Here is a 13103-nt window from a genome sequence, read left to right on the forward strand (position 1 = left end):
GTTTTCGGTGTCTCGGCGTGGTGTTGGTGGTGGCTAGTCCGTCGTCTCTGTAGAGTCCTACGTTGATGTTGAGGTCTTGTAGCTGTGAAAGAAGGAAACTTCCTACTAGCTCGCACGTTTCGGCGCCGTCGTAGCTGCCCATCGTGACGTCAAATGTCGTTTCTCCTTTCTTTTGCCAGGGCTGCCGCTTGTGTATGAGCGTTGATTTCTTAGCGTGGGTTATGATGTTTCGTTCGTCCATGGTGATGTTGTCATATGTGGATGCGAAGTCAAGTGCTTTGCTGAGAAGGTCTTGGCTGATGGATGGATAGAATTCCTCGATGTCGAAGCAAATAAAACTTAGGTGTTGTTTGTTTTTTAGGGATTTGAACCACCCGATTGCGGAGGCGGTGTTTCTCCACTGGTTGAACTTGGCTGTTCTCATGATTTTGCTGTTGATTCTGTCGAGTATTCCAAAAAGCACTTGACGAAGGCGGATACCAATACACCCTTCACTACGAACCCACCACGACTGCAAAACGCAAAAACAGGCAGCGAAGCAACATCCTCTGGTACAACCCTCCATTCAGCAAGAACGTCAGCACCAATATCGGACACAAATTCCTCAGCCTAGTCGACAAACATTTCACTAAGGATCACAGCCTCCGCAAAATATTTAACCGCAACACCATCAAAATCAGTTACAGCTGTATGAACAACACCAAACAGGTCATCGACAACCACAACAAGCGCATCTTACACTCGTCCCACTCACCGTACACGAAAGACAACAAAGACGGCACGGAAACCAACAAAACATGCAACTGCCGACAAAAGAACAATTGCCCGCTCAATGGTAACTGCCTTCGATCCTCAGTCGTTTATCAAGCCACCGTCACACGGAACGACAACAACACCTCTGAAACATACATCGGACTCACAGAAACCGACTTCAAAACAAGACACAGAAATCACACCGCATCATTCCGCCACGCCAAGCAGAAAAACTCTACCGAACTTAGCAAACACATCTGGACACTCAAGAACGACAACATTGACTATTCTATCTCATGGCGCATCTTATCATCTAACTCTCCCTACAACAGCTCCAATAAAAGATGCAACCTCTGACTAAAAGAAAAATTCCTGATAATTTACCGACCCGACCTCTCATCACTAAATAAGCGTAACGAACTCGTATCTTCATGCCGACACAGAAACAAAGCGTTGCTACGCAACAACTGAACTTTAAAGTTTTTAAGTTTACCGCGCATTATGCAAATTTTCCTAGTATATAAACGATAGTCACATGTATATTCTTTCATTAAACCCCTGAAGAGTGAAGCGATTCACGAAACAGGCTTGTCGGGAAATGTAGTTACGTCCTTTTTTCCTCTCATAATATCTATTCTGCTCTGCTTCAACGTATTGAGCACTGTTCCACGCGAAAATCGACTTGCAGACTTCCTATATATATATATATATATATATATATATATATATAAATAGAATAAATGTTTGAAAAGAAAATTTAATTTTCAAGGTGACAGGGTAGGGGAAGCCTATAACCCCATATGAAACCCAACTAAGGATCTATTAAAGATACGCGACCGAAGTGAGGGAAAATTTTCTTTTCAAACATTTATTCTATTTAAGTATGATTATTTGGGGTGTACAGGGTCAGGGTTTCTCTCGTATACAGAATTCATTTAATTGAAATTAGCCTGTATCCGTGATTGGATCCTCCTTTGTCATCCGCTAAGTTGACTTCGGTCGCGTATCTTTAATAGATCGTTAGTTGGGTTTTATATGGGGTTATGGGCTTCCCCTACCCTGTCACCTTGAAAATTAAGCTTCCCGGGAGACCACGTCTCCGATCACGTAAATCACATCCTCGATTGCCGTGTTGCTAGCATGGTTGTCCTGATAGTGTAGTGGTCATCACACCTGACTAGTAACAGGGGGACGTGGGTTCAAATCCCGCTCAGGGCAAATTTTCTTCTCAAACATTTATTCTATTCAAGTATGATTACTTGGGGTGTACAGGGTCAGGGTTTCCCTCGTATACAAAATATATATCTTACTATACGTTTTGTTGTGTAGTATCGCTGAGTATTTTTACGAGTTGTGCCGCATTTTGACGAGTCCGTAGGGCGAGTCAAAATACAAACAACGAGTTTGTACTCGTCTCGCGCGTTATTTGTACTCTACGAAGCACACTTAGATAACTAAACACCGTTATATCATTTCATTATTTCGAAAGCTCTACAAATATGTTTACTGAGTATTTAATGTTAGTCAAGAAACTGTCCACACTAACAAACTGATGGAAATTTTTAACCTCAATTCGTCCGACTAAATCTGCATGTCCCGCGCTTTCACTGATATCATTCTTCGAATTCTCATTGCCTATTTTCATTCTGGGGAGCTGAAGGGAAATTTTTGAAGTACCTCATCTTGTATAAGGCGATCTTTCTCCTGTAATGTTGCTAACTCAACTTTGAGAACCACTAACTGTTCATCTCTTCTAGCCGCTTCTTGAGCTTGCTTGTGAAGTTTGTCTTGAGAAATCCCAAGCTGACTTTTTAATTCGTCCATATTCCTAGCGAACTGTTGGATCTTGAAAGAAAAAAAAAATCAATGGTCGGTCAGTCTTTCTTGTGGCCAGTAGTCAGTCCATCAGATACTGTCTGTCTATCTGTCAGTCAGTCAGAAAGCCCACCGCACATTAGGCACAGTAAATTAAATAGTGATTAACTCAATCGATCTCTCGTCAAGTCAGACCTTCTATCAGCTTGCGGACAAGTTACTGAACAAAACATTTAGCGAGCCAATCAGTTATCTATTCAGAGTCCCAGGTCAGCCACTTACTTATAAAATCAGCGACAAATTCGATTAGACAGTCATACAGTCAGTCAGTTAGTTTACGAGTCAGTAAAACGGTCAGTCAGTTAGTCTGTTGGTCAGTCAGCCTGCCTCAGTCCAAGTTTACTTACCTCTCCGTCAGCATGTTTGGTTTTGTCCTGATATCTCTTCAAGTCCGTCTTTAATTTCCGAACTTTTTCCTCCAACCCTAAGATCTATGCAAACAGGCGTACAGGATCACAAAAGGTGTTACCAATAAAGTAAGAGAACGAGCATTGATTGGAAGACGCGGTAACCCAATAATCAACGCGGCTGGACTACAGACCGAAAGAGCTGGGCTCGAGATTTATCAATGGTCATGGTGTTATGTTCGTGAGTAGGAAACTTTGCTATCACGGTGCACACGAATATCGATGGGAATTGTTTTAAGGGAAACTTGAGAAAGTCTTTTGTTTGGGTGGGGGACGGGGGGGGGGGGGGCTTCGAGTGCTCCCAACTTAATTTTTCCTTTGTTAAAGTAAGAATTTGACAGCTAGGAAGCTGCTTGCGTAACAGGGCAGTAATTAGTCTACATGTAAAGAATCTGTAGCTACAGTCAAATATAAAAATTATTTACCTGTTCGTCCATAGCCTGGTTCTGTTGCTTTGTCGTTGCTAACTCCATTTTGACATTTGCTAAGCTTTTAGATCGCTGTGCCAGCTGGAAACATAAAAAAAAAAAAAAACAGACTCTTGTGTTACACAAATGTCAAGAGACTGGAAAAAATGTCGCAAAACGGTGGAATCACATGTAACCCAACATGTCTGATATTGGTAATACTTTCCGCCGCCCAGATAGCCCAATGGATAGTGCGCTAGACTGTTGTGCGGGAGGTCAAGGGTTCGAGCCCCGGCCGGACCAACACTCAAGGTCTTAAAATAATTGAGAAGAATTTGCTACCTTTCTATAACATCAAGAAATGGTTAGATATTCTAGTCTTCTCGGATGGGGACGAATAAATGGAGGTCCCGTCTCCTGCAGGGTTGGGGTAGGAGACGTTAATTTCCCACACACGAGAGTACTGTGTGATGGATGTCCTCCCCTGGGGTGGGATGGGTGGGAAGGTGAGGGCCATATGTAATACAAAGATGTATTAATTAAAGATGTATGAGTATGAAAAGCGTATCCCAGAATTAATATTTGAGAAATATTGATTACACGAAATTATGGTTCTAGCTTAATTGTGTCAGTAAGCATACAAAATGCAATCAATGCAAACAGAGATTTTAAGCACAAAAACAAACAGCAATCTACCTGGTCCATGGCTTCCTTGTGGTTTCCGTGTGCACCAGCAAGCTGTACTTTCAAGTTTTGCACATTTTTTTCGAGGTTTCCAATCTTCAAAGCAATGAAATGAGAGCATTAGCTTATGGTTCTAATCGGTTACAGCACAAAGATAATGAGAGGCTTAAATATGTCACTAACTTGCATTGAGGCATTCCTATGATTCTCTTGTGCACGCTCTAAGTCTTTCTGAAATTGATGTAGTGTTTCCTCATAGCGTTTAACCTAACATATGAAAAAGACAAAACAGTTATAAACGAAGATAATTTCTTCTTTGTTCGAGTAGTTTTCAATTGAGCGTCGAAAGCAATCTGAGATTGCATTGGTTTTATTTTACTTTTCTCTGTGATTGGTCCAAAAAACTCGCCCCACTCTCTCAACCAATCAGATACAAAACTAGAAAACTCAATTACAACTTGGTCGCCCGCGTTTTCCCGCGCTTTTGGCAGTTTGGTTGTTTTACTTTGAGTTCTCATTGGTTCTTGAGAGTATTTCCCTTCCTTCTGATTGGCCATTCTAATAAGATTGCAACTTTGGTTTTGGTTTCTACGACACTCAGTCGAAAATCGCTCTATAACAAAGTAAAAGTGACTTTCAAAGCGTAACTCGCTCGGCTCGGAAAATTTTCACTGGCGTGAAACGTATAAAAAGGATTAAACACCTATCAGGCAGGTCAGGCCACATTAAACAAGGCAGGTTAAACCGTACGAAAACAAAGTTAAAAGGATTGCGCTTCCAAATTTATCCGACATAACGTGGACAATGAGGAGGTACCCACCACCGTGAGAGCGGCAACAACCTAAAGGAGTTTCAAGCCACCTATTTTCAGTAACTGATTCTTCGAGACACTCTAAGACTGTTGCTGTGGCTCCTATGCCACAAGAGTAATGCGTCACTGTTAGCGAGACCTTGGCCCTACCTCATTTGCATGATTCTTGATTTTCTTCTGCGCCGAGTTCAGGTCAGTTTTTAGAACCCGTATATCAGCATCACGTGCCGCGATCTGGTGAATAAACAAGTATAATTATGACCAAGATACATTTAAAACATTGCCAACGAGTCACCAATTCCTGCAGCATATCTGTTCAGCGTAAAGTTTTAATTTAAAGCAAAGTAGTGTATTGTGTACCTCTTCCATGATGTTTTTGTTTTTCTCTAATACTCCACCAAGTTCCTCTCGCAGCTGACCATTCGCTTTCTCTTTGTCCCGAATCTGAGTTCCGTAAACGAGTGAAAAAAGAAAAAAAAATCGGTAAATATTATTAGTATATACTAATACAGTGGATAGCGTTGAAGGCGCACTCTGATTAGCTAGTCAAACTCCGAATATCCTTTGCTATTTACCTCCGAGCAACTCGGGAAAAAATGGCGTCCCGGTTTGCATCCGTGACAAGCGAAAAAATCACTCAAATCAATGTTTGGTGGTGTATATTACCTCACTGTTTTAGTATATACTAAAACAACTATTCCAAATTCAGTTAATTTTCAGGTACTATTACTTGAATTTAATTTTTCAGATTACTGACTTCATAGCGATCGGCCAGTCAGTCACGACCTTAGGCCAAAAATTTCCCGTCCGGCCCTCCCACTCATTCAGTAACTACCAAGTCCAACAGAAATTCTTAAATATTCATTCGACACCTAACTGAACATCTTCTAAAACCACTGACCATTGATTTCACATCTTCCTGTTGTTCAATATAGGACGAGATTTTGTTCTCTTGTTCCTCCATCACGTTTTGACAATGACGAATCTAAAAGGTTAAAAAACAAACAAACAAACAAAATAAAACAAAAAGTTAGGTTTTATACCTGAATGCCATTCTACGCACAGTGTGTAAGACAGGTGGAGACCATGTGATACTCACGTGCTTCTGTGCCTCCTGTATTTGTCCTCTAAGTTGTGCTTGTTGGGTTTCCAGTTCCCGCGCACTTTCCAGTTGGTCATTAAACTGCAATGACATAGAATACCAAAAATAAACACCTCTATAACAAAAACGATTGATAAACGACTAAGTTTCGAGTTTCTTAGTTTTCATCATTTTCTTAGGATTCATCTTGATTCGCCACACAGACCTGTTCACTAATAACTTGGTTTTCTTTTTGGGAAGTCTCCAAATCTATCTCCAGTCTTCTTGCCTTGTCCTCGTAAGCAGCCGCCTTAACATAAGAAAATCAGTTACGAACATTGACTAACATATGATGACCAACGCCTGTGTTTTGCTATCAACAAATACTGGACTTGTTTTGACATGTGAATATCAATTCAGTAAGCTCAAACACTGAGTGATATTATTATATCATTTCCTGGAGGCAAGGAAAGCAAACAAACCTACGAAATACCTCGAAATGTTTTTTGATTTCACAGTTACATACAACCGTGAGCATTTCTATGACCTGAGAATCTTTGTAACAAAATTTAACAAGAAACGTCGACAGACAGAACAGTCACTCCTTTTACAACGACTTGGAGCATAGCTGACGACTGTTATGTAACAGTAACAGCTGACCTAGTTATGTAACAGTAACATAACTGTTACTGTTACATAATTAACAAATGGTAAACACTACAGCGTACACTATTGAGTTATGGATGCACGCGGGAGGTTGCTAAGCACGAAAGAAGCGTAAGAGTTGCTCGAGGCGATAGCCGAGAGCGACTCTAGCTTCTTGAGTGCTTAGCAAACCTCCCAAGTGCATCCATAACTCAATAGTGTACGCTGTGGTGTTTACCATTTGTTTTATAACATAACACTCATACATTGTAGCTAAAGAGTTCCCTTTTATTTAACAAATCTTACGAGACCAGAAAAAACAAGCGCGCGCGGAAACATAGTCTTTGCATTTGCTCACGTCAGCAGCGTACACCCATGGGCAAATGGGGGACGCTAAATTGACCAATCAGAGCGCGCGCTTTACTTTGGTTATGTTATAACAGTTGTTTTGGTGGCACCTCCTCTACAGCCGCCTGGTGTCTCTGTTGAGCCACTTGCAAGTCTGCCTTCAACTGCTCCAAGTAACCTTCAAGCTCTCCGATCTTGCGAAAAACAAAGCGTATAAGTAAGATAGAGGCGTAAAAAGGGTCTTAAGGTCTCAAGTAAGAATAAATAAACAAGCTTAGAGATCTACAAGCTGAATAAAGTCATGAGAAATTGCCCCTATGAAAGCCCAAAGTCATAAGAATAGAGCAAGAATTTTAGATGCCAGTCGGAGTCTCCACGCATCCACAAACGCATACATTAACAGATAGACAAACAAAAGAAAGCTAAATAACCTGTCTGTTTTGTACTTCTTGTTGTTCATTGGTGCTCTTCAGTTCCAATTGCAATCTGCGATTTGATTTCTCTAGTCTCACAACCTATATCAAAAAGACAAAACTGACTTTTCATCTCGTTATTTTTTTCATTTTAGATTCAGTCCATTCAATCATCAACATGAAAAAAAAAAATTTTCAATGAGTCGATTGATGCTTCCTGACCTCTGACACCCGGGCACTCAGCTGGTCTTGTGTAGACGACAAACTCTGTTCCACCAGACCCAGTCTCTCCTCACAACGAGCAAGCTACGGGAAAATAACGGATGATGCCAAAGACAAAGAAAACATAAGTAAACTAACTTAAAGAACAAAGTCGGAAAGGTTGGTAATACTAAGTAACCATCCAGTTTATAAACCAAAGCTAAACTTACATCTTGTGCGGCGTCTCGGTGCTTTTGGCGAGTATTTGATAAGTCTTCTTCCAATTGAATAACTCTGGCACGCTGCTTAGAACCCTATGAATAAGATAAAACAAGTATACAATCAGATTAATAATCTAGATCATTTGTACTATGGAGCCGAGAAAATTTAGGACTTGATGTCATATTGGTCCAAACCTCTTCTTCCAAGTGGCTACAGTTCGTCTGAATGGTGTTAACCTGGTCGTTCATCTCAGCTGTTGCCTGCTCCAAACTGAATATCTGAGGGGGAAAAAAGGTTTGAAGATAGAAAATATGTAACTGGAGAAAGAGAGTTTTCGTAGGGAAACAAAAAAATTAAATATAAATGTTCGTTCCTCCGAAAGTCTGAGGTTCAATTCCTGATGTGAACCCAATTTAGTTTCCTTCGCCCACGCTCATGAAAAGACGAAAAAAAACATCCTTCTTTTTTATACGTGTTGTTTAAATACCTCATTTTCCTTTTCACGTAGTTCCTGATCACGTGTTGATAGTGTTGTCTGAGTGGCCGTTAGCTTGCCGTTCAGCTGAGCGACCTGGATACGAAACAAAAAAGAAAGTAATCATTAATTCTTGACTATAACTAACTGAACAAAGTTGATATTCCAGCCTTCCAACAGGAGTGAAAATTAACTCATCTCACCTCCTCAGCATAGCTTTTGACCGTCTCTTGAAGGTTGGTTAAGTCTCCCTCTAGTCGCCTCACAATTTCATCCTTTTTCGCCATCTTCAAAAGAAAACATGAAACAATTGATTCAGTTGCTCAATGTCAAAGAAAGAGATAAATTGCGTGGGTTTACTTGAGTTCTGCTAAACATTTCAGCTAAAGTTTTTATGTTATTGAGGGCTGTAGGGAACAGTTGTCAAGTCTTCATGGTTTTTTGAGTTAGGGCGGTGCAATTGAACAAAATTTTCACAGAAAGAGGACCTCTTGATGAAACATATTACCCAAAACTTTAACAAAATACATGTAAAACTAGGCTTAGTCTAAGCCAGAAGCGTTTCGGTGCGCCCGCAATCCTCTGATGTAGAGAGGATTGTGTCGTAGCAGAACACTCAAGGCTGATGACTGAGGCTAAGGTAGAAAAAGCCTTCGAGACCTTCATACTTTTCTTTGAAAAAGGATCTCGCTAAGACTTGCGAAAATTTTCCACCGAAAATTCCAAGGAAAACTTGTCAAGGAAAAGAAGTTGCTGATTTATACTGACAGCCGTTGGTTAAAGCATTGCAAAGGTTTTGTCCGTACCTCGTTTCTGCTCTTTTGTTTCAAGTTGGTGACTTCCTTCTGTAGCTGTTGACTAAGCTGCTCACTGCGTGTTACCTGTGAATACGATGAAATTTAGCTACGAGTCGTTTTTTTTTTTTGTCGCATCAGGACGGTATTTTTATCCCTCACTCTACCATCAAAGTTTAATACACGCATAAAAAAGGTTTCTGTAAACTTTGCAGAGTAAAGGGCAACTTCTATAGGAAGTAAATGTAAATTAATGATCGTCTAAATGTCAATCTACCTACAAAACTAGCTAACATAGCTACCGGAGCTAGTCTCAGTGTCTGTGCCAGGCTCTTAATTGGCGGAAACGGTCGAAATATTGGACGCGCGAAAAACGGCAGGAGCCGTTTCTCTACCAATGACAACGATCGTTTGCCGCACATCCTCTCTTTCATCCCTCTCTAATAACTGAGAACCTGGAAAACGCTTACCGGTATATGTGTCCACTATGGATACCCGCTACAGCTTCTGGATGAGAGGCTAGTCCATCGAAAATTATCTCAGCGTTTCATCAGGTTCCCTAACAAAGAGGCACTTTGGGAGTTAAAAAAAAAAATTCGTTACCTGTATTGATGCCTGCCTTCTGTCTTCTTTCACTCTACTTAGCTCATCCTCCACTTCCAGCATTTTCTCTTCATAATAAGTGACCTTGAAGGATCAAATGCATACAGATAGGTTAGTGTTTAATGAAAGGTGCAGAAATAGTATGTCACAACCAGTTCACAACATTTAGGCTCCATTTGTAGAGTCATTGTTTCTTCTACGTAGCGTTCTTGAAAGACCGAAAAGTGCTCATCACTGCAAGTATGGAGGATTTCCAAGAGCAAACTCCTTGAAAAATGCGACGCAGTACGTGTCTAAGAGCTGAAAAAAATATTCACACCTGTTGGACTCGCTGAGCGTGTTGTTCCTTTTCGGTCAAAATCGCGTTTTGAAGACTTCGGATCTTTTCTTCCTTCTGTGCAATCTATAACAACCAATGAGTAACGTTTGCTTTTAGAACACGAATCTAAAGATTGCAATGAATCAAAAGAGATTTATACTATTGCTTAAGCGACTGTACCTCTTCCAACGATTTCTCGAATTTTTCTTTTGAAGCATTCAAATCTTCCTGAAGAAGCCTTGTTCTTTCCTCTTGGATAGAGCCCTGAATAACAAAATAAACATTCATTGAGGTGAACCTTTTTTAAGGAGCCATGAGAACGTAACTAATTCTAAGGGATTTGTGTCACGTTTTAGCCGCTCGTTTCGCATTGTAACAACACGCGACAAAGAAAGCCAGCAGAGCGGAAAAAACATGTAATGGCGACGGTCTCCTCTCATCACACAAGACCCTTTAAATCTGATAACATTCAGCAAAAATCAGGTTTATATGTGAATAGTTTCGCACATTTCTTAACTTTACAATTAATGTGCAAATTCAAATAATTTTAGCGGGACTTTTAGGTATTCGTTAATGCTTGATTTCCATTATTTATTTACCACGTTGAAACGATTAATTGGCAATGCAAGCTTCGGATGGAGGCTACGTGTAAGATAAGTTGAAAATGGTTTTCGTGTGAAGAAGATTTTTTTATTGAAGAATATCAACATATTGTAGGTACGGGGAATAAATGATTTCTTTTTTCCTCTTACGCAGTAATTTTGGAAATGCAGTACTAATTCAAAATCATCCTTACCTCTTTCTGTTTGTCGCCGAGTTTTTGCTTTAAATTGTGAATGGTCTCTTCACAATGGGAAACCTGCAGTTCAGAGAATTAATGTTAATTTCCAAAAAAAACTTTAAAACAATTACTTAGTACAATTTTCTTTCTGAGGTCCAACAGCTGATTAGTAGTACTCAAAAGAGAACTTCAGGCCATTGCTGACAATTTTCCACTGTAATTTGTCCTTCCTAACTTACTAGAATTCTCTTGTCACACAAGTGCCGGCAAAAAACGAAGGAACCTTCTTGTCTCGATTTATCATTTACATTTGTTTCTGGTCATAAAGCGCGAACAGAAAAGCTTTGTTTTTCTGTTTGACGAGGAAGCGGAATGACAAAGAAAATACAAAGAATAAACAAAAAAAAAATCATTTTCATCGATTAATTCAAATCAGTAAATGAAACTTACAGTTGCATAGCCAAGTTTGATGGCTGAAGAGCCTTAGAAACGAAAATATTACGAGCTATTTCATGCCAAATAAACTATAGTTTTCCAGTTCGTGCCTGAACACTCTAAAATACCTGGCTTTTCAATCTGTGGCAGGCGTCTTTGGCCAGATGCAACTCCCTATCAAGCTCTTCCATTGCGTTGTTCTGCTTTTGAGCCTACAAAAAAAATAAAAATAAAAAAATTTTAAATAACCTTTAAACAAATGGGACAAAATATCCCCCTTTACAGGCAAGATTTGAGCAGGTTTCTAATAAAACATGTACTTTCTAAACTCCGTACAACTACTCTATTTCAAAGAATACAAAATCGTAAATAATTTTTTTTCACCAAAAATAAAGCAATCCGTAAACTGATTTGTTAATTTTATCTGTCAATTTGCCACAGTTTTGAAGAAGGATTTGGCCTCGTGAGAAAAACCGACAAAGTTTATAGGGATCTTGCTCTTGTATAATAAAACTACACAACACACTAAGCAATTTGTACATTTGGTATATGCAACAGGTGATAAAATAAATTGACAATAAAATCAAACAAAAACATCACTATGTAAATGTGATTAATTAAACCGAATAAAACAATGGCTCGAAAGCATTTTACTGACAAAGGATTTCTCAAAACTAACCAAACACTTTGATTTAAGAACATTACACATAAATCTTTAATTTCTGTTTGACTCGACGCGACATTAACCTTGAAAAATATTTTCTTGTTTCAGATATGGCTCGTAGTTTTCAATATCAATAATCTTTCTATGCAAGGCCGCTCTTCCGGGAGAAAAATCAACTTTACGGCTGAATTGAAAAAAAACACAAAACAAAACAAAAAACAAAAATCAAAAATGTTTGAAGAAGAGAGGTGAACCGATCGAGTACTTAGTAAGTAGGGGGAAAATTAAATTCGTTCCCTGAAAAAAATGTTAAGTTTCCGCTTTATTTTTTTTCGCAATTTTTTTAAATGTCCTTTTTGTTTTGGTTTCAAATTCTGTCGGTCTACGAGACGGACACGATGTAAAATACTTTCTATTAGTGCATCCGCGAAACGTCTCGTTTCCACAAAGTTAACCCCAAATAGTCATTTCAAATAGCTTGACCAGATTTGGTATCCACTCACCTTTTCCGTTTCACTCGCATAATTTTGTCTCAATACTGTCAGCTCTTGAGACTGTTGGTTTATTTCTTCTTCGCACTTCACCGCCTTAGAGAAGAAAAAAAAAGTCAAGCAGCAAGTTTGATAGAGGAGTGTTGTCTGTCTAGCTCGTAGCCTTAAGAAAGATTTTACGAGTGATTAAAGAGGAAGGCGACGACATAACAACAGCTAAAGGGGAAATTGCGTTTTAAAAGAAAGTTTTCTCTTTATTAGTGTATAACAAGGTTATTATACTTTAAAGTTTGCATTTATGGAAGGATGAAGTCAGGTTCTCTAAGTAAGCATCCGCAAAGGTATGAGTAGCAATAAGAAAGGTTAAAAAAAAAAAAAAGAAGGCTTGATGCTTGAAAAAGCAAGTTACAGTATGAAATTTAACAATTCACCTGCTCTTGTGCCTCTTTCAAACTTTTCTCCAAGTTCTTGATCATAGCCTCACATCGATTGACCTGGAAGCAAATGGGACAGACTGAATTAACCCTTTCATTCCATGGAGTAATCGTCTCTTTAATTCTTACAATATTAACACTCTGTCAGCCATACCAACAACTTAGTTAAGAGAAGGAAATTTTTAACTAAAGAAATTGATTTTAACACCAAATTCTCAGAACCAGATATTAAACAAACACGTGTACCGCAATCATTCTCA

General features: G+C 39.3%; 1 protein-coding gene across 2 annotated transcripts in view; it reads right to left on the reverse strand.

Moving 5' to 3' along the window:
- The window catches only part of LOC111322189 (uncharacterized), a 47383-nt gene that overhangs the window by 10462 nt on the left and 23818 nt on the right, over positions 1 to 13103 (reverse strand). For both annotated transcript variants that reach the window (XM_088754511.1, XM_088754510.1), the window contains exons 38-62: positions 12841 to 12903; positions 12422 to 12505; positions 11383 to 11466; positions 10835 to 10897; positions 10219 to 10302; positions 10039 to 10122; positions 9720 to 9803; positions 9129 to 9203; positions 8526 to 8609; positions 8335 to 8418; positions 8042 to 8125; positions 7856 to 7939; positions 7647 to 7730; positions 7443 to 7526; positions 7122 to 7205; positions 6245 to 6328; positions 6037 to 6120; positions 5839 to 5922; positions 5298 to 5381; positions 5088 to 5171; positions 4310 to 4393; positions 4139 to 4222; positions 3461 to 3544; positions 2976 to 3059; positions 2431 to 2598 (exon numbers count right to left, since the gene is read on the reverse strand). In XM_088754511.1, the coding sequence (XP_088610637.1) occupies positions 2431 to 2598; positions 2976 to 3059; positions 3461 to 3544; positions 4139 to 4222; positions 4310 to 4393; positions 5088 to 5171; positions 5298 to 5381; positions 5839 to 5922; positions 6037 to 6120; positions 6245 to 6328; positions 7122 to 7205; positions 7443 to 7526; positions 7647 to 7730; positions 7856 to 7939; positions 8042 to 8125; positions 8335 to 8418; positions 8526 to 8609; positions 9129 to 9203; positions 9720 to 9803; positions 10039 to 10122; positions 10219 to 10302; positions 10835 to 10897; positions 11383 to 11466; positions 12422 to 12505; positions 12841 to 12903 (2133 nt within the window). The remainder of the gene's footprint in view (positions 1 to 2430; positions 2599 to 2975; positions 3060 to 3460; positions 3545 to 4138; positions 4223 to 4309; positions 4394 to 5087; positions 5172 to 5297; positions 5382 to 5838; positions 5923 to 6036; positions 6121 to 6244; positions 6329 to 7121; positions 7206 to 7442; positions 7527 to 7646; positions 7731 to 7855; positions 7940 to 8041; positions 8126 to 8334; positions 8419 to 8525; positions 8610 to 9128; positions 9204 to 9719; positions 9804 to 10038; positions 10123 to 10218; positions 10303 to 10834; positions 10898 to 11382; positions 11467 to 12421; positions 12506 to 12840; positions 12904 to 13103) is intronic.

This window comes from Stylophora pistillata, chromosome 3 (genome assembly GCF_964205215.1).
Source record: "Stylophora pistillata chromosome 3, jaStyPist1.2, whole genome shotgun sequence".
Classification (NCBI taxonomy): domain Eukaryota; kingdom Metazoa; phylum Cnidaria; class Anthozoa; order Scleractinia; family Pocilloporidae; genus Stylophora; species Stylophora pistillata.